This window comes from Engraulis encrasicolus, chromosome 2 (assembly GCF_034702125.1).
Source record: "Engraulis encrasicolus isolate BLACKSEA-1 chromosome 2, IST_EnEncr_1.0, whole genome shotgun sequence".
NCBI classification, from domain to species: domain Eukaryota; kingdom Metazoa; phylum Chordata; class Actinopteri; order Clupeiformes; family Engraulidae; genus Engraulis; species Engraulis encrasicolus.
Window position 1 is genome coordinate 29,015,979 of NC_085858.1, and position 18,951 is coordinate 29,034,929.

The 18,951-nt window shown below is 40.7% G+C and overlaps 1 protein-coding gene across 1 annotated transcript in view; it reads left to right on the forward strand.

The window, feature by feature from the left end:
* baiap3 (BAI1 associated protein 3) overlaps nt 1–17,200 on the forward strand; it is a 30,705-nt gene extending 13,505 nt beyond the window's left edge. The window contains exons 16-34 of the mRNA XM_063217512.1: nt 534–658; nt 1,193–1,283; nt 1,505–1,561; nt 1,966–2,063; nt 2,210–2,261; nt 2,642–2,793; nt 3,174–3,297; nt 3,642–3,785; nt 4,330–4,425; nt 4,981–5,196; nt 6,449–6,517; nt 6,852–6,931; nt 7,076–7,184; nt 7,668–7,739; nt 8,135–8,218; nt 12,455–12,575; nt 13,946–14,069; nt 14,355–14,560; nt 15,224–17,200. Coding sequence (XP_063073582.1) covers nt 534–658; nt 1,193–1,283; nt 1,505–1,561; nt 1,966–2,063; nt 2,210–2,261; nt 2,642–2,793; nt 3,174–3,297; nt 3,642–3,785; nt 4,330–4,425; nt 4,981–5,196; nt 6,449–6,517; nt 6,852–6,931; nt 7,076–7,184; nt 7,668–7,739; nt 8,135–8,218; nt 12,455–12,575; nt 13,946–14,069; nt 14,355–14,560; nt 15,224–15,327 — 2,124 coding nt within the window. The 3' untranslated portion in view covers nt 15,328–17,200. The remainder of the gene's footprint in view (nt 1–533; nt 659–1,192; nt 1,284–1,504; nt 1,562–1,965; nt 2,064–2,209; nt 2,262–2,641; nt 2,794–3,173; nt 3,298–3,641; nt 3,786–4,329; nt 4,426–4,980; nt 5,197–6,448; nt 6,518–6,851; nt 6,932–7,075; nt 7,185–7,667; nt 7,740–8,134; nt 8,219–12,454; nt 12,576–13,945; nt 14,070–14,354; nt 14,561–15,223) is intronic.
* Nucleotides 17,201–18,951: the final 1,751 nt, after the last annotated feature.

Consider the following 18,951-nt stretch of genomic DNA (forward strand, 5'->3'; position numbering starts at 1 on the left):
ATTTATTTATTTACATTTCTGGAAATAGGGGCCCACAAGGGTGCTGCAGGGCCCACTGGTGAGTCAGTTCTGCGCCGCTAATCATGAGGGAACCCTTTAAGCCATAAGTGCCTGGGCCCTATTTCTCCCCCAGCCCAGCCCTGGCTATGTGCCATGTCATTCCTTTGCAGGTGACATGACATCCATAAGGGGTCCCCTTCAAATAAAGTGTCACCACAAAAGGTGTTAGGGATATTGAAATGTGTGTTCATCCTGTGTATCTGATATGAAATGTGTATCTGATATAAACGTGACATGTTCAGTTTCTCCTGTACGGTAGATCTGATATGAAGTCTGTAATTTCAATAATTTGGATATGATTAGTCAGTAGTGTTGATCATCAGGATCTGATATAAAATATGCAATGTTTTAATCATATGGATCTGATAAGAAATGTACAATGTTGATCAATTGTACCTGATATTAAGTACGTAATGTTAATTTCATCTGGATGTGATGTAAAATCTCTAATGTTAATCGTTGGTGTTGTGCAGGAGGTGTTGCTGATAGATAGTTTGAGGCTGCATCGCGAGTACTGCCTCTTCCTCATAGAGAACCTGCATGAGGTCTTCCCCTGCGCCCATCCGCTGGCTGTCAATCACTGCGAGCTCATGCTGAGGTGAGACCTCATGCGGCGCCGCTCTGCACTGCACTACACCACTGCTTATGTAAAGGACACCTCTGTGATGTTCATTATAAATCATACATCAAAACAGTCATTTCCGAGCGTTGTTGTCATAGTGTGTCGTGTGTGACTTACTTGCCATTGACGAACAGCCTGCATTTCGCGCTGGAGTGTGACTAGTTTTATTAATCCAAAACAAGTCTGTGTCGCAGTCATGGCCATTTGACGGCAGTCAGACAGTATTCTTTGTCTTGTTTGATGACTGCATTTCAGTCTCAGTGGGCGGACTCAATTTCGACCAGTCAATAAATCCACACTATATAGCCATGCAACTACATATCTCAAAATAACATATAATATTGATTAATGTATATCAGTGCTGATGATATTGGTTTTAGTGGATTTCTGATACTCCTGCTGCTACAGTATATTCTGAATGGACAGTAAATATGGGACTAGTCTACACATACATTTCACTATTGCCACTTTTGACTTCTTGTAATGTTTTTAAACTGTCTCTCTGTGCAGAGGTCTGGGGTTCATGCAGACTATGGAAATATTCCATAAGGTGTTTCCTGCAACTCATGAAATACAACTGGAAATGGCGACATCCATAAAGGTACAGTGCACCTACAGTACAACAATATACTGTATTCTGGTTCGACGCCAGCACCAGGAGTTATCAAAATGGTTTTCATTTATCACAGGTTGTTTCAGTCTCATTTAAAAAAGATGGAAAATGCTGCTCATGCTGTATTATTGTTATATGTTTTGTTAGATATTTCAAGTCTGCCAAAGATATACTATACCATTTATCAAATGGTTCTGTTTTTTTTATAGAAAGGAACAATGAAATGGTATGACAGAATGGTTGCACAGTACAAGAATGAAGAAGTGGTGAGTAGGTGTACGCAATTCCATGAGGAAAAATATGTATGTTGTTGTTATATCCATATATTTTCTGTAATTCATATGAATAAAGTATTACTTAATTAGTATTACAGTGAAATGAATGTTACATAATGATATAATTATATTAACTTTGCAAGGAATTTAAACATCAACTGGCAAATAAAGGATAAAACTCAACCGCCACTTCACAGTAAATTATTATTCTTTGTTCTAAATACACCAGCCCCATTTCATATTTTACCAAAATGTGACTGTTAGCTTGAATATCCATCCTATGTATTGTCCATGAAGATTCGTCCAGGTCATCTTGGCCCAAAGAGCCTGCAGCTGAACTGATTAAACTTGATCATTGTATGTAGGCCTATTGTCCATGTTGTCTCCTGTGCTAGGCATTGGAGGAGGAGCTCCACCAGCTCATTAAGGTGGTGGACCATGTCTGTGCTGATGTACAGAGAGGGCAAAACATCTACAGCAAGCTCTTCCAAAGGTGGGTTACAGCTACACTGCAGAAGTCTGCACTCTGGTTGAGAGTTGCAGGTAATGTTTTATGTACAGTATGTGTTTGTTGTGATTGACAAGCTACTATTACTTACCTTTCTTTTTCTTTAACTGTACTACTGCATCTTGGCCCAGCACCATTAATGTGGACTTCTTTAACATCTCCTATCGCCAACTGGAGAGACTGGTGAGTGTTTGTCTATATACCTGTACAGTATATTACCGGTAGCTCATTTCAGCTCCTTCTTAGTCCTCATTTAAAAGTTAATACAAAAATTTGGATGATCAAGCTGCAATGAGTAGAACTGAAATTTTGTGCCGAACGATTACAAAGTCCTGAAAAGTCAATGGATGGTTGAGGGCAAAATATTGTGTTTTCCGGAATAACACTACCATCCTACTGTAATGTATTCAAACTATTCCAAATTACCTGGATTCACCTGCCCAGATGCTTTAATTGTTAAACCAGGTGATTTGGAGTATGTGGAACTGAATCCTACAGTAGTCCAGGTTCCTCATCACTGCACATACTGTACTTCTGACATGAACCATCAAATGATGTACTAGGTGACGGAGCATGTGAGCGTGGTGATGGAGAAGGTGTCTGGCACCTTGGAGCAGGAGACTACCAGACTGACCCAGGCCATGGGGGAAGCCCTCTTTGAACTCTACATATCCATGAAAATACTCAAACGATTTGGAGAATACCTGCCCCTGAAGTGAGGACCTTTTGACTTATTTATCAGATCAAATGTTTATCGGAACGTTCAGTTGTTTGTTGTGCTTTATATTTCCAAAATTAGAATAGCGTTTTAAAAAATCGTTTTAGTGGTCCGTGAACTAGTAGCAGGAGTTCAGGGTTGTTATCACAGTAAGCTTGTTTAGAAGGGTATCTGTCTAGAGTCCAAGTACTCATATTTACGACATGAACAAGTCAATTTGAGATTAGTTATGGGGACTGCCACCAGTGCAGTTCTCTACATGCTTTCATGAGTGACAATTCAACTTCCAACCTGTTGGGCTACCGAACACAAAACATCTGACTGCTTTTAGTTATCTGGTCATTGTTATACGCTGTACTCATTACTGTTTTGTGAAGGGATAAGAAGATGCTGGCGTTGAACGGCTTCCATAACTGCTTCAAGAGTGCCATCCACAAGTGGCTGCAGATTGTTCATGAGCAGTCATGTGACCGAATCCACCGAGCAGTGGAAGCGGACCAGGTGACCTGACTTGTTTAGAGTTGATTTAGAAAATAGAATGTCATCATCCCACACTGGTTGAACTTCTTCAAAATAGGGTTCAAATGTTAGCCTACATGTGCTTAATTACTGTCTGTATAAGTGACTACGGAGTGTAATTAACCCTTTCATGCCGAGCCTATGCTAGAAACTTATTGTCGCAAAAATAATCGTAATGACCACGTCACATAAGACTCTTGACAGTGTGATAGCAATGTTATCCTGATGTAGTTAAGCCTTTTCAGCAAATAGTGAATGGGATTGCCGGCGATCCCAACTGAATAAAAGGGCTGTAACCCTCTGTCCCCTATGTATGTCTACTGCAGCTTGTGGTTATTGAGGCCAAGGGTAAGCACAGCTCGTCGGCGGTGGATGTGACGGTGTGCTTCAGCCAGGTACAGGGCTTCTGGGCTCAGCTAGCCTGGCCCGACACCACAGGAGCCTTCATCTTCATCACCAGACTCACAGATGTAAGGATGGAGAGAGAGAGAGAGAGAGAGAGAGCGAGAGAGAGAGAGAGAGAGAGAGAGAGAGAGAGAGAGAGAGAGAGAGAGAGAGAGAGAGAGTGTGCCTGTACGTGTGCCTGTGCGTGTGCGTGTGCGTGCCTCTGGACGCAGCTAGCCTGGCCTGACACTACCAGAGACTTCATGTTCATCACAAGACTCACACAGACAGAAGGATGGACATGGGCAGAAATCACTCTTATGTGTGTGTGTGTGCATGTGTGTGTGTCTATGCCTGTGTCTGTGTCTGTGTCTGTGTATGTGTGTGAGAGTGTTTCACCCTTCCCTATGATGTTGATGATGCTTGGAAATAACATGAAACATGCAGTCAACAGATTTCACAGAATATTGAGAAAATAATCTTAAGAGTCTAGATAGATTGAAATATCGCAAGTTATCTGTGAAATATTGTGAATGTAGTATAAGCCTTTTGTCGGTGTCAAGTCAGACAAAAGCATATATGGGATTGAGTAAATCACACTTCAGTCCTTTCTCTTTTCTGATATTACAGAACATTTGCAATGAGGCTGTGTATTACTCAGAGCTTCTAAAACGGAAGATTGAAAGGAGCAATCAGGCACAACACCCGAAGAGCATAATTGTGGAGGTAAGGCCTCTCTGTCTGAGCTCTGTATGTGTCTGTGTATGTGTCTGTGTACGTGTCTGTGTATGCGGCTGTGTATGCGTGTATGCATTGTCGAGACTGTGGCGGTGCTTTGCTAGTTTCAATTATGAAAACATGGAGTGCTACAATACAATTTTCAGCATTGCCTCTAGTGTAACCTACAGTCGTGTTGTGTCATGTAATAGGCTATTATGTGCTTCGCACAGTTACGTAAATGTCTTTGTCTCTCTTTCCTTCTTTGTCGTCATCATCCCCTCCTGCCATAACAACCTCCCCTTCATGTGCGCACGCACGCACGCACACACACATGCACACACGCACACACGCACGGGTGTATGCACACACACACACACTGTTCCTGACACACACACAAACACAAACACACACACACGCACACACACACACACACACACACAAACACACGCACACGCACACGCACACACACACACACACACACCAAATATGAATTTCCGCCTCAAACAGACAGCTGCAAAACAAATACTCTCTAACTATTTTCCTGGTTCTGTGTCCGAGCAGTTTTGCGTGGCGCTGAACAACATAGCCCACGTGCACGCGTACCTGGGCGGCCTGCCTCACGAGCTGGACTGGAAGTGTCTTGAGCAGGCCATGGAGGAGTCGTGCGGGGACGAGGGACGCAGCCAGGCCACCAAGGCCCTCAACGGACAGCTGCAAAACGCTGTCACCGAACTGCACAGACAATCAGACCACCTAATCGCACTGCTGACCGAGAAGGTATTCACACTATATTACATTACGTTACATTACACTGCATTACATTACATTAGAGTTGTATAAAGTATAAAGTAGAAGTACTCCTACAGATGCTCACCGAGAAGGTATTCACACTGCATTACATAACATTACATTACATTACATTACACTGCATTACATTAATTCACAGCTGTATAAAGTATAAAGTAGAAGTACGAGAGGGTATTCACACTGCATTACATTACATTACACTGCATTACATTAAATCACAGTTGTATAAAGTAGAAGTACTCTTACAGATGCTCACCGAGAAGGTATTCACACTGCATTTACAATCCACTCTGCAAATGCTGTAGCTCCTTAATGCACTCCGTAACTCCTGTGGCATGCTTTAATAGTCATTAAAAAGTTAAGTACCATAGCACATAGGGGTGTAACGGTACACAAAAATCACAGTTCGGTACGTACATTGGTTTTAGGGGTCACGGTTCGGTACATTTTCGGTACAATGTATGGGAACAAAATAGAAAACCATTTTCTTCCTCAGCACGTTGTTAATTTCACCAAAATATTGTCAAAATACAAACGAAAAAAGGTAAATGCATTCAACCTGCTACTTTGGGTCGGCGATTTCATCAGTGTAAGAAATAGCACTTTCTCCTCAAGGTTTCACAAAGACCAAGCCTCTACACCTGTTTTTTTCTTGCATTCTCTCTCAGGGTTCTGCACGAGCCTCTGCATGTAGTAGCAGCATAATGTAAAAACATGAACAGAGTAGACTTTTACTCGACCTTTCGGTACTCGGTACAGCACTGTTCGATTCGGTGCAGGTCTTTTCGGTACGGTACGTCGGTTCGGTTCGATATCGTTACACCCCTAATAGCACATACTATGACATAACAAACAAACTACTTCTAACCCTAGTAATGCACTACAACTGGGTCATTGCCATTGTGGTAAATTTATAACAACGTGTCTTTACGAGTTAATCCAATACGAAGGACTTAATAGCAATTTACGAAAGGCATGAAAGCAATTCTTACTGGAAAGGTTTTTGTTTTAACCCCTTAGCGCAGCACTATGGCTCTCTGTAATGTCAATAGCAATAGCAATAGCAATGTTGTTATGATATATTTAAGCATTTTCAGCAAGTGAATAGGGTCGCCGGCGACCCCAGCTGCAGTAAGAGGCTACGCAAAAGTTGCTATTACCAAACCTGAATGCGACATTGCATATAGTGTACATGTAATCCATATTTTTCTGCTCTCACCAGATGCTGTATGAATTAAGGAAGTATATCCAGCACATCAGCCTTTCTCCAGATTCCATCCAGAATGACGATGTAAGACTACAAACACCACAGAATAAACGAGTCTCTGTAGTTTTATTTTGGCAGTAGTGCATCAACCTATGTTTACGACCAAACTTCAGCAACTAAAATGAAGTATTAGCCTACGTTACCACCAAACATCAGCAACGATGTTGAAAGCTTTTAAGGGTTAACTATGATCAGATTGCTTCAAACTTCAACAAGGTTACACCTCATATTGTCAATCAACTATGCAGGTCTAGACCTTCTTTATGAAGTGGGTTTGTAAGACCAAGGTAGTTCCAAAGTTCCTTCGTTTAGTTCCTATGTTTGTTTTTGTCAATCTAACTCTTAACTTGTTTTCCAGGCAGTAACTCCTCTAATGAAATACCTAAGTGACATGTTGGTCATACTGAGTGAAGCTCTCATCAAAGAAAATCTCAACAGGTAACTCTTCCATTACAAGATTCATGTCAAACCTCTGCTATTGTATGAGTTCCACAAGATTAATTACGTAATTAATTATTTTGATTACTATTACAGTTCCAATCGCATTGTCATCCTTGTTATCTGTTGTGTGCTCTGCCACAGGGTCCTCTTGGCTTTGTGGGAACTGCTCTTGAGACTGATTTTAGACACGGTGAAGGACAACAGAGGTGTCCAGATAGAGTTCTACGCCCGCTTCCAACACACTATGGAGGTCTGTATTCATATGAAGAGCTTTGTTGCAAAATGACTTTTATCCATTTTGGAACATTTTGGTAAATGGAAATGTTTGAAATTGCATTGCAAAATGCATTTTATATAGGTTTAAAAGTATGTTCTTAAAATCGTCGGTGAAATATATGACAAGAATTCACACATGCGTTGGCGTTTAAACTATTTTGCAATGAAACTCTACATTTCCATCCATCACATCAGACAATACATCAAGCAGATGATGTTCTTTATAGGTAGTATGGTTGTCCTGAACACTGCAACCTGAGGACTGAATTGACTGTGTCAACTCAGCAACTGTGGTTTGAGAGCAAGGCCTCAAATTAACTTAACTTTACAAGTTTAGCTACTTACTCAGTGGGTTGGATAATTGACCAATTACAATATATTAAGATACTTTGTGTTGCAGTTTGGCTAGTTGCAAGTGTCTCTTTCCTCAGTGATTGAACTCTTCCTCTCTTGTCAGTTGTTGCTGCAATTCTTCAATGCTGGAGGGGAAGGCATTGCCCTGGAGGACCTTAAAACTGAAGACTACAAGGTGTCTACGTTTAAGCCTTTACTGCCTTTCAAACCACATCCCATGTGTTCAATATGACTGTATACCTGCTAACATTTCGCCTTTTCGCAAATGTTGTCAAACAAATTCCGTTTTGAAGTGAAGCAGGTTTAAATGGCTGCTCGTTTCAAGGTCTTTGCACATCAAGCACGTTTTTTTTTTTTCACTCTAATAATTCGCCTGGTGTTTTATTCACAAAGTCGCATCGCATTTTTCGCATCGTGCCCTGTGTGCAAAGTCCTTCAGGCAGAAAACCACAGTGGCGTCTAATGTTTATGTCTGTTCCACTGTATGCAACTTCTGCCTGCTTCAAATGCTTTGAATCAAAGGTGTCTCACGTCACGAGAAAAAGGCCAATTTCTCTTTTCTTCTCCTAGGCTGTAGATGAAGAGCTGCGTCAAAATAAGTGTTCATCCTTTGAGTTGATTGAACAGTATTTTCTGGAGAAGATTTCACAACAGGTACAGTACGATTATTGTTGGTAGCACTTCATAGATGAGTAATACACAAAACGGGGCGGTTTTTAATGTAATATGGTGGAAACTTTGAAATAATTGACAAAATAATCAATGAATTGATTACAGTAATAACCTGCTCCTGTTTCCTAAACAGTAATTATGTATATGCATTTATTTGTTTACAAAGGGATATCTGGTCATTCATAATCCAAAGTTCTGTTAAAAAATAGATTACAAAGTTGCCTTGCATAGCATTTAACGGTTTTCTTCATCCAGACTGACTTGTATTGCATTGGGCAGTAGCATACTCTAATCTCTCTGAAATAAAGTGGAGGTTGATTCCTTCTTCACCTGGATAAATGTACAAGAGAGAGCTACGTTGCCTCAAAGAAAATGGTTGGCAATTAATGAAAAAAAAATGAAAAGACTGTTTTGCCTTCGCACCTCTTGATGAGTAGCAACTTGACAGTGGGTGTCCTCAGCATGGTGTGAGTGGGCGGGAGGGAGACTATGCAGTGCACTATGTAACACGCTCATTTTGCCAATTAGACTGCTACAGCTTTCTCTCTCAGAACTCTCTGTTTAACCAACACTTCTTTGGAGATGGTGGCGCATCCAAAATCTACTACCCATTGAAGCATCAGCTTATACACAATTCAGTTTGTTTGTTTTTTCAAACAGATTAAGATTCATATGTTTATTAGCTGGGCCTGGAATCAAAATGTCCATATTATGTCCATAATAAATTAATTAAATTATTATTTTAAATTGTTGGCAGACAAAAAAACACAGAAGAAGAATCCAGAATTGTGCTAGTGATAATTACAGTATGTCATGAAATAGCCTGTTAGGTTTCAGTTGGTATCTAGAGGGTCCAAGTGTGTGTGTGTGTGTGTGTGTGTGTGTGTGTGTGTGTGTGTGTGTGTGTGTGTGTGTGTGTGTGTGTGTGTGTGTGTGTGTGTGTGTGTGTGTGTGTGTGTGTGTGTGTGTGTCTGCTGTGTTAATTAACTGTGCTTTTTTTGACATTTCGTTTCTAGTTTTGGTCTCCGCTGGTCTCGTTCCTGTCCGCCATGTTGTGAGTGTCCTGTCAGATACAATAGTCTACTGTCTTGTGTCGGCCCCTGTCTTACTCTTTTGCCTTAATTTTCAGTCCTCTTTGTTCTTGTTTCCTTTTTTTGAGTTCACTTGGTCTTCGTGTCATCTTCGTGTTACTGGATCACTACATTATGAGAAAACACGGATAGGAGTCTGCAAGTTGGGGCCCTCCCTGTCATCTCCCTGTTTATTCAGAGTGAGGTGCCCTATGAACTGTAAGGCTATCTGGTTCTGTGAAGGGTGAGGGACCATTCTGAATCTCTCTCAGATACATTTTAGGGTTCTTTCTAATATGCGGACTCCCGTCCTCCCTTGCTCACGTGCCTCCTGATGACGTCACTGACAACAGAATTGTATTTCAATATCTCGCAAAAGCTCAATTCTAATGTAATTTTCTCATTTGCTATCGCGATGGTGAATGAAGAATAGTCCCCCAAAAGTTGTTGTGGCTAGGCTGACGGCAGGGAAACTTTATTGTTTTCTCCATGGAGGCGGGGCGTCGGTGAAAGGCGAGGCCACAAGCACAGGCTGAGGACGGGAGTCCGCATATTGGAAAGAACTTTTACTGTCATGGAGGAGGGCCTCTTTGGAGGTCCTGTGTGAAATGCATGATGGCCCACAGCATGGACGTCATCCACGCCCTAGACATGACTGACGTTGGAATTGAACCAGTCGGGATTTTCATACGGTCCTTGTCACTCACAGTGGGATTTTCATACTTGTCACTCAGAGTGGTACCCCACCATTTCTGGAAATAAGCTCATTTTACACCTCCCCTTCAGTTACATGATTGAGCTTTACTATGCTCTGAGTCTGGCAGCGCAAACGCTACTGCTAAGCTAGCATATATAATTGAATCATATGAGACCTGCTAGCAGCTAGCTAGTGGAGTAAAGTAGCCTTGAGTATCATTGCTCATGTATTAAACCCGAGGGAAATCAAGGCGTCCAGTAGCATTCATGTACTGTATAAATACAGAATACACAAGACATTACACACATCACTACACATGTATTTACCATATAGCTCACTCTTACATACATTCAGCTAAAAGCAGATCTCTCTCTTTCTCTCTCTCTCTCTCTCTCTCTCTCTCTCACACACACACACACACACACACACACACACACACACACACACACACACACACACACACACACACACACACACACACACACACACACACACACACACACACACACAGGGGTGTGGAAGGGGTGGAAGAACAAGTTAAGTAAAATTCCATTATTTAACTCTAGGCGAGGTGTAAAATTAGCATATTTCTAGAAATGGTGCGGTATCGCTGTAAGTCTCTCTCACACTACCATTCTCAACATCCCTTTTAATCTTCCCATGCCACTGTAATTCCCTTTACAAACGAAGCGGTAACCCTTTACTATACGTGCTGCTTTTATACATTCATAGGTTTAACACAAAAACAACAATGCTTTGCAACAGCTACTTTTATTTTGACAAGTTGTCGTTGTTAGGTCTTCCACAGAAATGAAATGTTGTTAATGCTTTAAAGGCTTTAAAGATACATACACCACCTGATATTATCCCATAATTTTCTCCTTTTAGTGTTTACAAAGTCACTTTCCTTGCCAAAACCAAAACAGGTTATTAAAACAAGTATAGATAAAATGGTCTATGGCAAAGGAATCCCCGGTAAATATCCATCTCAATATTGTTTATCCAAGCCCTTCTTTCAGCACCCCCCCCCCAATTACAATGAGAAAACAAAACCAATTTGAACATAGAGGGGAGTCTCAATGTAATGCTTATAAAAATGAAATAAAAAACATGCATACATACCATAGTATATATTCCAAGATGATGCCTCAAGCAAAATCTGATCTTAAACCCACTTGCTTAACATACCCAGTCCATCTCTTCAAAGATCCTCGAAAAGTCTCCTAATTTTGTTTTTAGAGAGTAGGTCAACTTTTCCACTGTATGTACGTCATGAATTACATCTAACTACTCTCCTATTGTAGGAGGGTTTGGCTTTAATGAAAGTTTGGTAACACTTTATTTTATGGATACATCTATTAGCACTAATACATACAATGTTCCTGTATAAGTAACTTGTAAGGCATGTACAAAGCAAAATCAAACATTTGTTAGGCATGTATTTGCAAATGTCTTGTTCATGCACAATAAGGGATGTATTACCAATTTAACCTTAGTAAGGACCTAGTAGGCCTTAGCATTTGCTTAGTACATGCCTTACAAGGTACTTATGCAGGCATTAACATTGTATGTATTAGTGCTAATAGATGTATCCCTAAAATAAAGTGAATTTGGAGGCATGTCTCATGAAACAATCATGAATGATTTATATGCTGTTGATAACAGCTGCTTGGCCTATGAAGGTATTATGAAGCAACACGTGTAGTAAAGTGTTGTTAGACTACATCTAGGCTTCTAAGTGAAATAAAACTGTAAAAAAAAAACATTTTGCATGCACTCTTCACTCTGCCTTGTGCATGAGAGAGGCCCTAAAGATTATGACTGTCAGGAGAGTAGTAGTATGTCCATTACCTCTTCAAAATGTTTTCCCATGAACAAGCCGTCTAATCACACTCACAGGTGTGCACCATTCTATTTACTCTCAATGGTGTGCACTCATGAAGAAAACAAACATGCACACACGCATACATACACATGCACGTACGTGCGCACGCGCACACACACACACACACACACACACACACACACACACACACACACACACACACACACACACACACACACACACACACACACACACACACTTTGTTTCTCTCTCTCTCTCTCTCTCTCTCTCTCTCTCTCTCTCTCTCTCTCTCACGCACATGCATATGCACACACACTCACACATGAGCGCGGGCACACACAGACGCTGACCCTATGCGTAATATCCTTCTATTCTTACTAACATTTCTGTTGTTGTTGCTTTCGCCCCTTGTATTGGTGATGGTACTCCTCTTTGGATACTCAATACAAACTCAGATGTCAATTTAATTGTATTCTGAAATTCATTTGAAAACCTTTGCATGAAAGCATCTGCAAGCACAATAGTTTATTTTCATACATAATTCTTAAATATATGTAAATAACCCAAAATATAAATTATTTTACTGATTAACCCATGTGTTTCAGAGAGTACTGAAACACACCAAGTTTGGCCGCATCAGTGTTAAGTGCTACTATGACGCACCTGAGCAGAGACTGACTGTGGAGATCCTTCACGGTGCTGACCTCATCGCCCTCGACACCAATGGTGAGATGATGTCTGCTTTGCCTCAGGGGACTTCTTTAGACGTGCAAAAGTTCAAGGTCATTCATGACGTCGGTGGTGAGAGGATGTTCACTTGGATACTCTAGTGGACTTTTTTAGACGTGTTGTCACAACCTGGCTCAAAGCCATGACACACACATTTTACTTGACTTGACTACTACAGTATCTATTTTAAAGGTACACTTTGTAAGATTTTTAGTTGTTTTTTTCTACACTTCATGCTACCCATTCACTAATGTTACCTTTTTCATGAATACTTACCACCATCATCAAATTCTAAGTATTCATTATGACTGGAAAAATTGCACTTTTCATACATGAAAAGGGGGATCTTCTCCATGGTCCGCCATTTTGAATTTCCAAAAATAGCCATTTTTTGCTGCAAAAATGACTGTACTTGGACCATAGTAGAAAATATTAGTTTATTACTTAGCAAACTTTCATGTAAAGATCAAATTTGGCAATAGGCATCCTAGTTTCAATGAGCAGCATAGTTGCAGTACCTTTTTTGACCATTTCCTGCACAGTGTCCCTTTAAAGGTACACTTTGTAAGATTTTTAGTTGTTTTTTTCTAGAATTCATGCTACCCATTCACTAATGTTACCTTTTTCGTGAATACTTACCACCACCATCAAATTCTAAGTATTCATTATGACTGGAAAAAATGCACTTTTCATACATGAAAAGGGGGATCTTCTCCATGGTCAGCCATTTTGAATTTCCAGGAATAGCCATTTTTAGCTACAAAAATGACTATACTTGGGTCATGCTAGAAAATATTAATTACTCAGTAAACTTTCATGAAAACATCAAATTTGGCAATAGGCTGCCCAGTTTCAATGAGCAGCATAGTTGCTGTACCTTTTTTGACAATTTCCTGCACAGTGTACCTTTAACGATGAGCTGATGTTTTTTTCAAAAGTGTAGAGAAATGCAAGGTCATTTTATATGCTCAGTACTTTTTGCAGTGTTAATTAAACACTTAAAGAGTCAACTTAAATGTTCTCCCAAGTGATCTTACTGTCTAAGAGTTGCATTTACACCTTTCAATATGCTGTGCACTTAAATATAGAACTGTAGGCTACAACTTGCAGTGAAATTGTAGAGTAGCGTTATTGGGTTTTTTTGGCGGGGGGTTATACCTTTGATAGGACAGTTTGAGATGGTGACAGGAAGTGAGTTGGAGAGAGAGATGGGGAAGGATTGGGAAAAGACTGTGGGCCAGAATTGAACCCGGGTCCCCGGCGTGACAGCACAGTGCCCTACCGTCTGAGCCACGGCAGGGTCATATAATTGTTTTAACTGTGTATGAAAAGCCTATAAATTCCTGACCGTGGTTTGTAACACGCAGGTTTGAGTGACCCCTTCGTGATAGTGGAGTTGTGCCCTCATCACCTCTTCCCCTTCGCCAAAAGTCAAAGAACTCAGGTCAAACTGAAGACTCTGCATCCAGTGTTTGATGAACTCTTCTATTTGTGAGTATGAAGCCAGTTTTCCTTACAGCAGCCTACAGAAGCAAACTGAATTGGCCAGGTCAATGCGAAGCAGGAAAGCGGTCCTAGACTTGCAGTCTGCATTTGACAGTTAGAAAACAGGTCTGTGTTGTTCAAAAGTAATGTAACTCTCAAACCAAAAATAGTAGGTTTTGATTGTTACAAAATTGACATGTAAATTAAATTCTTAAGTCTAAATTGAAACTACCAATTTAAAATTACTCATTTAGAAAAAAAAAAATGATTATTACTATTTTTTTCTCTCAGCCATGTCAGTCCGGAGCAGTATAGGCACAGATACGCCTGCATAACCTTCACGGTGATGGACTACGACTGGCTGTCCACCAACGACTTTGCTGGAGAGGCCGTTGCGCCGCTAAGCGACTTCTGCTGGCCTGGAAGAGCAACTGCGACTGCCACCGGGAAAACCCTGCAGCCCGTGGTCCTCCACCTGTCCCGGGAGAACCCATGCGGTATGAAAACTTCTCTCTACTCTACATTTACATTACACTATAACACTATGAAGAGCATCTTTCTGAAATGACATTAACGTCAATTGAAATCCAGAATAACCGTAACGGTACATGCACACTGCAAGCACGGGGCGTAGACGAAATGGGTCCAAATGTATCCGTGCTCAGTCTGAAACGGTTAGAAAACATGACAACAAATCATTCCTTGCACACCAAGGCGTGATATCAGCACGGTGCATGGACAGGCTCGTGAGCTGGAGCCCAGAGAAGTTCACATTGTAACTTGAAAGCAGAACTCAAGTCTACTTTCTGTATGGGCGTGCACAGGCTATGAACGGGGTCCTATTGAAATGAATGGCCCAAAACATGGGTGAAAGGCTGGGCTTCTTGCGAATGGAACGCGTACACAGACTGTACAGTGTGAAAAGGACCACTGTAGCCTAGGTACCTCTCGCACTTGCGCTGCCCCCGTCCCCGCCCGCCCCGTGCACGCAAACCCGCAGTATGCATGTACCGTAACCCTAAACCCTAGCCTAAAAATTGACATAATCCTAACATCAAACAAACATGTCCTCCACCTTTCCAGTATTTGTCTGTTTTTCTTTCCTTCAATAAATAATAGATACACTGTAAATATTTTTGTTATTGTTTTTATTGTTCCAGAAAAGCACATCATCAAGCTACTGGATGCCAGGAAAGGAGACCGGGAGGCTCAGGAGTTTGTCAAGAGGCTTAAGGAAATAGCGAAATGTATGGAGGAGGAATAGAGGATAGCCCACATTCCTGCTGAAGAAGTCAGTGTTGTGCGTTTTGTATGTTGTATTTGCGGAGTTTATGCCGAAATGTTTACACATGTTCGATCCGTTTGAGTAAATGCAGTACTAATTCAACTTTACAGTTGCATGTCATGCTATTGTTTTGTGTTATGATAAATTATAAATTATATTGATGAAAGGGAAACTTAAACTTTTGTGTTGTTATAAATTATAAATTATAAACTATATTGATGAAAGGAAAACTTAAACTTTTGTGTTGTTAACATTAGTGCCATGCTATCTCGTGTCAAAAAACACATGTTCCTATGTGGTTATACTGTAAATGGTCATTTGTTTGTCACATACAATTTCAATTTGGTTTCTTGTGAGCAAAACTTGTTGATTATTGTACTGTATTTTCAGTGTGATTTTCTTGTCGATTCTAAGTGGTTTTCAGTGTACATTTACGTCTCTTAAAAATAGTCTTTATACTGTACAGATTTGGAGAACCTTTGAAAAATATTTCCACTTTGGCATTAAAATTTGCTAAATCGATGTAGCAACCTGGAGCAGAGGTGTATACCGTAGATGTAGAAGTACTCTTACTGATGAAATGACAACACTAGTACACGAGCTAACATAGATTTCACACCAGTTATTCCCCTCTACCTAAACAGGTGGATACACTGTAAGAGTGCTTTTGCTTCTGCTTATTCACCTCTTTCCTGGAGTGGGTATTCTGAAGATGTGAAGCCAACAGAAGGAAAGCTATTGGGTAACATTCGTTATTAATAATAGGTGAACATTGTACTTGTTGTGCACTTACTGAGTTGCTGTGTTCACCTACTGTATACCGTAGTCATTGCTGCACTGGGGTGATTATTTGTCTTAAGTTGTTTGGTATTTGTCATCAGTAGCAGCATTTGCCAAGTGTGTGATCTGGGTTATGGAGTGGCTTTGGTGATTTCCTCAGTACGCTGCATCTCTTGATGGCTATTCACCACAGGTATCCCCAGAAATGTCAACCCTGGCAGATTCAGAAAGTTAAAAAAAAAACATTTTCTTCATTGTAGGCAGCTGGACCTCCTTGTAGCTTTAATTTGTTTAGAGAAAAGCTGCGCTCTCAATTGCAAATCTTATATCTATTCATCAGGATAGCATGACAGACTAGATCAGGGATGTCAAAGTCAGGCCCGGGGGCCAACTCTGGCCCGCAGAGTAATTTTATTCTGCCCGCAAGATTTCAAATCTGAAATACGTATTACAGTTGAAATTTGGTGTGCCAAAGGACTATGAGTGGTCCCAGGCTAATGAAATAGCTTACACTCATATACAACACAATATGAGCAGGCACATTTGAGCATATACTGTATGTATGATGGGAAAGAGTGTGTGTGAGTAGTTAGCTATGAGTATTAGGTGCATGCACGCACAATTTTAGTCCATTAAAAAACAACAACAAAAAAAACAGTTTAGCCCGCAAGTTCGTTCCAGATTTTGATTTTGCCCCCCAGTCAATTTGAGTTTGACACCCCTGAACAAGATTGACATTTTGGCCTAAATCATCTTCAGCATCTTTTTTGAAATGTGAAGAGACTTCTACTCCTTAGTCCTTAGTCATTCAACAAAACTTTCTTTTTTTAAATGGTGACCTGGGTGAATGAGCACCTTCACAGACTGCCACATTTTATTCTTTAACGAAGTGGTGACTTCACTCCACTGAGTAACTAATGGAGTGATTGATGGTCATTATGTAGGCTGTCCACTAACCCTTTTGAGTGGATAGATTATTTATTTGTCCTTTCGGAAATTTGTTCTGTGCCATTTTCAGTGCATCTGATACAATTACAAAGACATTACAATAAACAAGAACACAATAGACAAACACGACCCCCCCCCCCCCCCCCGCCGCCTCCCCTCCCTCTATAGGACAAAAAGACAGGTTGACAAAAAACCCAACATAAACACAGTAAAGTGCAGTATTCAGTACCAAAGTGCAGTGTGCTATTCAGTCTAACTTACAAGTGGGTTAATATTATCTGCTGATTCAGGGGCTGGCAGGATGAAATGTGCTAACTTTTAATTACTTTTTACTGTCATTTCTGAACCTGCTGGGGTTGACACTTCTGGTCTTTGGTTGCCTAGATACCACTTCAGTATACCCCTATAACCTCATGCAACTGAACACCGTCCAATGAAATGTTACCTGGAAGAGATTTGGTATTTAAGTGTCTTCGGTGGATATGTGCTGTACCTGCTGTAGCTTGTCCACAGACTAGTAGCCACAAATGTTTTGTTTTGTCTCACATTTTGTGTGGTTTACTTTTACTGTTGACAAAAATGAACCTGATATGTCTGCTGGAAGAAATAAATGGTGAAATGGAAATGTGTAGCTTGCAATAAATGTCCTCCATGACCGAGGTATCCCCGAGCATGGTTCCGTCCCGCCGCACTGTTCCTTTGGGGCGCCATTGGGGGGCTTCCCCCTCGCACGGGTGAGGCATGAATGCAATTTTGTTGTGTGCTGTGGAGTACTGGGTCAACAATGACAGTGGGAGTTGGAGTTTCCCAGGTAGACTTTTGCTTTCTCCCTGGCACTTCCAAACAACTTCCACAGCAAGTAATTAACCAATTAACCAATGATGAAAAATATTGCATGGGGCAATATGCTACCGGTGCATTAATTGCTTGTAAGCAAGTATGAGTCCATAGAGTCTCTGTAGGACTCTCGGCCCTGCCATGGCTCAAACGGTAGGGCACTGCACTGTTACACCGGGGACCCGGGCTCGAGTCCAGACCGAGGTCATTTCCCAATCTTCCCTCATCTCTTCCTCCCGCTGGCTTCCTGTCATCATCCCTCGCTATCCTCTCAATAAAGACATAAAAAGCCCCGTAGCCCCATAATGCACGCCGTACCTCCTGTGGCTCGCTGTAATAGTCATTGAAAAGTTAACAAACGTAGTACTACATTATTACTGTATGACATCACACAGGGCCTTTAGTAATGCACGAAAAATTGGTCATTGCCATCCTGGTAACAGCAAATTTATAACGCAGTGTCTTAACGAGTTAAAATATATATACCTGTATTTTTTTAAAAAGAAACAGGGCTCGACATAGGGTCCAGGGACCCCTATAGGCGAGTACATTTAGGGTTTAACCCCAAAAAAATTGATACAAAAGGTTTTTTTATGGATTCTATTACTATTGGACCTGCTAAATGACATACTAAAAATCTAGTAAAATCTGACTTTGGGAAATGAGTTTTTTTCAACATGGCTGCCATAGGCTTATTATAAGGGTCAAGAGACACTCCAGGTGAATAGGCCAAAAAATGTAGCTTGCCGATATCACCATGAAACTTAATCTGGTGATTACTCACATATTTGTGAGAAAAAAATGTATTGCAAGTTTTCTGAAATGTTATGTTTTAATATGGTAATTGGACTATATCTAATTAAATATGCATTAAATTTCAAAATGCAAAACCTCAAAATCTGAAAAAGCCAAGCTCAAAATTACTCTTTTATTTTGTTTCTAGTAAGCCAGAAGATATCTTCAGAAGAGATTATGGACATCTCTTTTTGTTTTGTAGTAAATCTAAAAATCTTTGTGCAGGCACCAGCTAGCATTTTT